At 48.3% G+C, this 7,964-nt stretch overlaps 1 protein-coding gene across 1 annotated transcript in view; it reads left to right on the forward strand.

Annotated features, from left to right (window-relative positions):
* The window catches only part of ABCA12 (ATP binding cassette subfamily A member 12), a 76,542-nt gene extending 69,391 nt beyond the window's left edge, over positions 1-7,151 (forward strand). Inside the window, exons 46-54 of the mRNA XM_041411784.1 lie at positions 526-736; positions 2,232-2,341; positions 2,886-3,030; positions 3,159-3,293; positions 4,087-4,190; positions 4,433-4,525; positions 4,963-5,068; positions 5,711-5,848; positions 7,032-7,151. Of these exons, the coding sequence (XP_041267718.1) occupies positions 526-736; positions 2,232-2,341; positions 2,886-3,030; positions 3,159-3,293; positions 4,087-4,190; positions 4,433-4,525; positions 4,963-5,068; positions 5,711-5,848; positions 7,032-7,151 (1,162 nt within the window). The remainder of the gene's footprint in view (positions 1-525; positions 737-2,231; positions 2,342-2,885; positions 3,031-3,158; positions 3,294-4,086; positions 4,191-4,432; positions 4,526-4,962; positions 5,069-5,710; positions 5,849-7,031) is intronic.
* The last annotated feature ends 813 nt before the right edge of the window (positions 7,152-7,964 follow it).

The following is a 7,964-nucleotide window of genomic DNA, read 5'->3' on the forward strand; positions in this document are numbered from 1 at the left end:
CATTCTGGGCTCCTGCACCATCACTGGCTATTATGCAGCCCATCAATTTCCAGCGCAATTTGTGAATGTGGAGTGAGTTTTCTCTGGCAGAAGTCCTGGTAGTTAGAATATTAACTAACAGAGGTGTAGTTTTCAGAGTGCCCTGGTAGTTGGTGCTGGCTGGCACTGCAGCCCTGGGTTTGGTGGGTGGATGCTCAGCTGTTGGTGAGGGCAGTCATTCCACTGACAACTTCCTCTGTTTGGCTCTGCCCTGGGTGCACACACAGAGGAGTGAGAACATCCCTGTCACCTGCATGAGAAGCGTGTCCACAAGGCAGGACCTGCTCCAGCCCAGAATATCTGCTGAAAAAGAGGGGGAAAAAACAGGCAGGAAGAGAACACTGGGTGGAGCAAATACCAGGAGAGACTAGAAACTGTATATCTGAGTACTGTGTGCATGCCCTGGGATCTCACAGCGAGGCTCCCTGGGATCTATCCCAACTGCTGGCTGCTGCTGGAGGCTCTCCCCTCTCTGCCCTCCCCCAGGTTCCTGTTTGACAGAGTCCATGGCAAAGCCTCCCTTCTGCCCCCTGCGGCCGTAGAGGATGGGGACGTCCAGGCAGAGAGGAGCCGGGTGGAGTCTGGCAAAGCTGATTTCGACGTGGTGCAGCTCCAGAACCTCACCAAGATCTACCACCTGCCTCACAAACGCATCACAGCAGTGAAGAACATCAGCCTTGGGATCCCTGCTGGGGAGGTGAGCGGGGGAGAAGGCTGTGGGCACCTTCCCCTGTCACTGCCCTCTTCTGTAATGGTTTGCTCTGCTCTGGCCTCTTCCTTTCTTTGCCTCATTTATTGATTCTTGGGGTTACAGCAGTGACAAAAGGCTCCTGGTACATTTGGGACATCGAGTGACGGTTTGAAGGCCCTAGAAGGAAGGAAAGTGGATGGGAATTGATGGAGCTCTATATTCAGAGTAAAATGTCTGCATGCTCTGTGTGTACAGTGCAGTCTTGGGGGGGTCACTGGGGGTCACCAGGTGGTAAATGAAGACAGCAGAACGTATCCAGCTGAAATTATTCACCTGAACTGCATGGGAGATGGTGAGTCAGGCTCATCTGCTTGTGTCTTCCCATCAGGGAAAGAAAAATCACTCCAGCTGAACACACATTTTCATGAATCAGGACCTAAAATTAGCTCCAAAGAAAACACTATTCCTTGGTCATGTCAGTGCAGTTGCCTCCCTGAGAAGTAAAAAGACAGGAGTACACAGAGCACCTCTGAGATCCAGAGGAAACTGGAGACCAGATTCTACCTCAGGCTGTGCACCTGACTTGTGGGGAAGCTTGGAATTAATCCTTGGTACCTGGTTTATTTTAATTGCCTGGGTCCCACAGAGATGAAAGGGCAGTATCCTCACATGGACACTGTGCTAGTCTTTATGGTGAGGACTTTTTATAAGCCAGGACTGGCATTGAGGTCTTTGACTTCTAGAAAAATTCCCCCTGATGCTGGTGGGATTCAGGGCACCATTCCCCACCTGTAAGCAGAAGCTTTGGCCCTGCACTGCTGTGCACAGATCCTGTTCCTGTCTGGACCAAGGTGGGGAAGAGCCATGGATTGCTGTGCATCCCCAGCAAAGGAGGACTTTCACATCAGCTGGTCTGCACTAATGATGGCAAAATAACAGTAATTATCAGCACAATGGAAATGGCTGATGCAACACACAACTGCCTATCTCCAACCTTAGCAATAAAATGTGGATTTTACCATGACATACTGGAATTACACTGCAGGGAGACAGTTCTTCATCTTATTAAGGTAGTGCTTTGGTGATACTATGGGACAAAAACCTTGTGTTGATCAGGGTTTTAACCAGTGCCAGCCCAAACCTCACTCACCCCATTCCCAGGAGCAGCTCTGTCCCTGTCAAGGGGAGGCTTGGACAGATGAGCTGATGGGGATTTGGCCTGAGCTCCTGCAGAAGTGCACCTCACAGTAAAAGAATTGACTCTACTGGAGACACATCCTTGGTTCTTCACCATATTAAACAAATGATGCTGATATAAGCTGAGTATATTGCACCATAAACAACCTCCATTATAACACTGGCATGCTCTGAGTTCCTCTGGAAAATCATCTTGCTCAAGGGACTGGAAAAAGAAGGGTCAAGGTGCACTGAGCGCCCATCTCAGAGCAATATTTCTGCATTAAAAATACAGCATGTTTACATTTTGACTTCTCTTTCCCAGTGCTTTGGCTTGCTTGGTGTGAATGGAGCTGGAAAGACAACAATCTTTAAGATGCTGACAGGGGATATTGGAGCATCCAGCGGAAGGCTGCGGGTCCAGGATCATTCTGGGTATGGAGAATATGATTTCTGGGAAATAAATCAACCCGAGAGCAGTTTTTAAGGCTGGGTGGCAAAGGAAAAGAAATTTAAGAGTCTGAAATAAAACACTCAAACCAGAGCAAAAGCAAATAAGCCAGAGAATTCATCCTTTGAAGGTGGCATGGTTGCTTCTTAGGGAGCTGCATTTTGCTGCTCAGAGGTGTTTGTTCCACTGCAGCCCATTGCAAATGGGATCAGGCTCAGATCCTGAGCAGTGTGATCCCACTTCTAAGCCAGACCTGGAGCCCAGCAGGGCTCACCTCAAAGCTTTCTTTACCAGGTGTAGGCTTGGTGGCAGCTGTGCCACCTGAGGTGCTGGCAGTAACTGGAGAGGTACATACTGGACATGCAGCCCCTGCAGAACTGGGGCCCTGAAAGCTGGAGCTCTGCAGTTCCACTGCATTTTCTTTCAAGGGTTCGGGAGTAGGAGAAAGGGATTTTCTCCCAACTGTTTGATTCCAGAGTGCACTGGCAATTCAGTGAGGTTACAGTGATGTGCAACCTCCTTACACAGGTCCTTGAATGACATCAGTGAGGCCCACTGGTCACTGTTTGGCTACTGTCCTCAGGAAGATGCCTTGGATGACCTGCTGACTGTGGAAGAGCACATGTATTACTATGCTCGGCTGCACGGCATCCCGGAGCGGGACATCAAAGGAGTGAGTACCAAGGGGTTTGACTTGCAGCATTTTTGTCATTTGGAGCCTTTAAATTAGTCCTTCAGTAGATATATGTGTGGTAGTCCATGGGCTGGACATGTTGTGGAAGCAGAACTCTTGCTCCCTAGGTTGTACTCCAGCTCCTCCACCGGCTGAACCTGACGGCCTACAAGGACAGAGTCACCTCTATGTGCAGCTATGGCACCAACAGGAAACTGTCAACTGCTCTGGCTCTCATTGGCAATCCATCCATTCTGCTGCTGGTGAGAAATGGGGTCTTGTTGAGGGAACAACAAGGTCCTTGGGCTGCCAGGTGAACTTGGGCAGTCTCACAAAACCTCCTCAGGCACAGCTTAAGGGAGACTCCCCATGTGCCCGTGCTTGGCCTGACAATAGAAACCATCACAGGAAAGTTCAGGGTCCAGCAAATACTTATCTTTGAGGGCATAAGAGAGTGGCAAGTCTTTCAGTTTCTATGGCAGCATTGTCCAGAAGTCAAAAATAGACCATATATTTGCCAATTAAACTCTCCTAGTTCCCAGTTCTGTCTTGTTTTTTATTTCTATCAACTTACCTGCACAGCCTTGCAAGAAAAGCAGCAGCCAAGGCTCCAAAACTGTAGGAGAGCAAAGGGGCCACTTTCCTCAGGATTAGAACACAACTGCATTTTTAGGTTTGGCTTCCTTTGTTTTAGGTCTTGTCTTTCACTCTGAATTTCTACTTCTTCCATGGGCTTACCCCATTGGTAAAACATACCTTTTTGTGCAGTTTTCCCACTTGCTGTGTGCTCAATGTGTGCAGACCTCTGTGAAGAGGATTTCCAATATTAAGTTGGATACCTAGTGGACATAAATATCTCTTGTCCCAACTTCTATTGAGCCCAGCAGTGCTGCCTTTACTTCTGACCACCTGCCAGTGCTCCTGCTGCTTTGTGAGATAAAAAAATCTCAATAAAAACAGGAGGGGGGAATTCTCTATATACTAAACTGCTGCCTGAGCCCAGGCTTGTTTACTTTTTGAGTGCAAATTTCCATCCACTCCTGTCTTTCCCAACAGGATGAGCCGAGCTCTGGAATGGACCCAAATGCCAAACGCCACCTTTGGAAAATCATCAGTGAGGAAGTGCAGAACAAATGCTCAGTGATACTCACATCCCACAGGTAGGGCTGGGCTGCTCTGCCTCCCTTTTTGGGGTCAGCAGAAGTGTGGAGAGACCCATGCCTCACTGGTCCCTGCACAGTTTCAGGGCACCAAACTGTGACAGGTTTTGGGAGTTTGTTGTGGCTAAATGTGGTATCCACAGAGACCCACTTTAGGGAAGACCAGTGGTGTTCTCCAGGCACTTAACCATATTTTTATACCTTCTCAATGACTTACTAGAGTTTCTTGATTGGTTTTGCAGCATGGAGGAGTGTGAAGCCCTCTGTACCAGGCTGGCCATCATGGTGAACGGGAGTTTCCAGTGCATTGGCTCTTTGCAGCACATCAAGAGCAGGTCAGTAAAATGAACCTATTTCATCTTTACTGAACAGCCTCTGGACCTACAGCTCTGAGTGCTCAGAACATGAGACCTGTGTTATCAAAACAATGACTTTTCTTGGCTCATGTCCTTTACACACCGCTGAAATTGTGTTAACTAATGCACTTTCTACTCCCTCACAGCCTGTCTTCCCAGAATGTGGCCCCCAAAGTAACCTGCTCACTGCTACAAATGAGAAATGTGTATTAGGGTTGAGCTTTGGTTTTATTAGTTATAACAATAGCTCAGCTTCTTACTAAGTTTCACTCCAGGTTAACAACCCTGACCCCATTCAAGCTGCACCGTGCCTGGATTAGATTTCCCCAAAGAGGCTGTGCAGCACTCTCAAAGGAGTTTCTTCATCTGTTTTTCTCTTTTCTACAGCGTTAACTGTGATTTTCTTTTTCCCCTAGATTTGGAAGAGGATTCACTGTGAAGATGCACTTAAACAGCAGCACAGTTTGCACTGAGAAGCTGACAGAGTTCATGAAGTCACACTTCCCAAATACATGCCTGAAGGTAAGCAAGGCAAATGCTTTCAGGAGAGGCTTTCAAAATCCCTTCAAACTGACCAAGAAGATCCTTGCAAGGTAGACATCTTGTGACGTACTGTGCACAAAGATCTGAGCTCTCAGAGCCACACTTGCTGCTGCTTTCAGCTACATTTTCTGAGGGCTGGAGCACTCCAGTTCCTGGTGGCTGAAGTAAAATCAGCCAAAGAGCTGCAGTGACCCTGTAAGGCAGCTGTTAGGTCACTCTCTGCCCTGGGAATGGCCTTCCCACTGAGGCCTGGAATGGATGGAAACCCCCTTTAGGTTCAGTGGGTAGAGATGCTTCCAGTACTTCCAGTAACTGAGTAATTATAAAACCAGAGTAACCGAGTCACAAATCCCATCCATTGTCTGTAACCCAATCTCTGCATGAATCAAAACTGCACACCTGGAGCTGGAGCATGCCATGGCCACCCTGGAGCCTCCCGCCTTGCAGTTTAGTTGTGCTCCTCAATCACAAACCCCACAAGAATTCCCAGTGGGGAAACACTGGTCACTCCCAGACAGTAACATTCAGAAGTCACCACATCCCCTGCCCCTTCATCCTCCCATGGTCCAGCTGTTGGATCTGTTGGCTCTTGGCTTTCCCCCACCACTCCTGTCCCCACAGGATCAGCATTTCAAGATGGTGGAGTACCACGTCCCGGTCTCTGCAGGAGGGGTAGCCAATATATTTGATCTCCTGGAAGGCAGCAAAGCAGCCTTCAACATCAGGCACTTCTCTGTGAGTCAGACAACGTTGGAGGAGGTAAGGAATTAAAATGTGAGGCCATCCATTTAAAACTGCTAACAGGGGAGCAGAATGATGGTTACACATAATGGACTGCTGCACACAATAGACTACAGTTTGAAAGGGATTTCCATCTATATTCCTCCTGGGGGTACTTTGTCAGCACTGCTGCCTCCAGGTACCTCTGCTGGTGCTAGGGAAACACACACAGAAAGCTGCCTGGAGCATAAAGGATCTATTCTTCCCTCTGTCACTGCTGATTTCAGGAGCCTTGTGGGTGTGGGTGAAGGGCAGGACTATGAATCACCCCCAAGTCCAGGGCTAGGCTTTCCACCGGTACTGAAAATATGCTTAATGTCACTCTTCAGTTTGTAAGTTCATTTAGCATTACTCCAAACGTAGCTTTTGGGTTCATTCCATTTTTCCTTGCAAGAGCATTCCCAATGGCAACAAAATCTCCTAGGGAGCACATCAGCTGAAGGGATTGCCACAAGAACTATCCAGAAGAGATCACCCTGTAGAGCATCAGCACCTGGAATATTAGGTTTGTCCCAGACAGAGGAGCAGAGCTGCAGCCCTGCTGTGACACAGCAGTCTGGGAGGGGATTTCCTCAGTGCTGCTCCAGTAAGGGGCAGTGGCTGTGAGAAAAACAGGCAGGCAAAAGTGCAGGAAGCCCCAGATCAAATTTTGTGGGAGGACAGCTTGGCTCTGTGAATATGCAAATATGATTGCAGGGAGTGTTCTGGTAAGAGTCCTTTCTGTATTCATTAGCTGCTGTTGAAAGGAAGGCTGTTGTGTGATTTCATACACCTCTCTGTACACTCTGCAGTTGTGCCTGCACAGATGTCAATTACACAGAGACAGATGGGTTTATGAAGTAATCATGGGACTGTATTACAGTGTGATTGAAACCAGCCACTGCATGGGCAGTGCCTCGCTGGCTCCTGGGGAGTCTGAGCTGCAGGACAATGAGGTTCCATGCAGGAATGTCTGCCTTTGGAAGTATGGAGTGCACATCCATTTATTTACATGAGCCCACAGAAGCCCAGCAATTTGCAATTCTCAAATTCAGCGTGAATCCATCCCCAAGCGAGCTCTCCAGGCTCACAGTCAAATGAACAGCCATGACTTTTTTATATTCATTCATGTCATAAATTATTTATGCTGTCACATACTGAGTGTTTTCCTTTAAACTTCCAGGTTTTCATCAACTTTGCTAAAGATCAAGCAGATCCTGATGGCACGGAGGCAGGTCCTGATGTGACGCTGGACAGCTCTGACACAAGCAGTCAGGCTAGCACCATAAGCTCCATCTATTGAAGGGATCCACCCACACGGGATCACAGAAGCTGGGGAAAAGACCTGACAGCCCCTCCAACCCTGTTTTAAGTGATTTTAGGGTGATGGGGATAAGCAGTTCCATTTTCTTCAAGTACTTTGTTTTTTGATATGCGCTTAATTAATGTCACTAGGAGCATGGTAGGTGTTTGAGACTGGCACTTGGTTACAAATCAGATTGGTCTTTCCACAGGTTCTTTCCCCTCACCCCCAATTCTTGTTTTATGATCACTGTAATGGCTGTGAGGATTTAAACACCACCACCTGCTGCTCGTGGCTGTTTGCTTATAGCAGAGTGGCCGTGGTGGAGCAGAAGAGCTGTGGGCAGTGCAGGGTGTCTGACCACAAAGCAGCCCCACGGCCACAGAGGAAAGCCCATGCTCCTCTCCCTGCTCAGCAGCAGACTTCTTGGGTGACAGTGGCACAGTTTTGATAGGCTCCCCTTGGGGAAATGGGGCTCATGGCCTTGCCCCTCCTCACAGGGGGATTGTGAGGATGCAGGTGTTAAATACTGACAGTGGCCAAGGCCACTGGTGGGGGCCATCTTTGGCAATGACATAGAGCTTATCTGGTTATGTCAGCACAAATATAACTATTTTATAAGTTAGTGCTTCCAGTGGTTTTGGTTTGTTCCTGTAGCTTATTCCAGCTCTAAGTAACTCCTCGAGTGAGTCCTCAAGTGCCAGGCAGTTGCTGGCTCTTGGTACCCAGTGGAAGATGATTCCCCCATGAGCCCCTTTCTCCTTCTGGCTGGAGATTCAGGGCTGCTCTGGAACAGCTGAGGAGTGGTACAGG

Source organism: Onychostruthus taczanowskii, unplaced genomic scaffold (genome assembly GCF_017590055.1).
Source record: "Onychostruthus taczanowskii isolate IOZ18803 unplaced genomic scaffold, ASM1759005v1 scaffold37, whole genome shotgun sequence".
In the NCBI taxonomy this organism is placed as follows: domain Eukaryota; kingdom Metazoa; phylum Chordata; class Aves; order Passeriformes; family Passeridae; genus Onychostruthus; species Onychostruthus taczanowskii.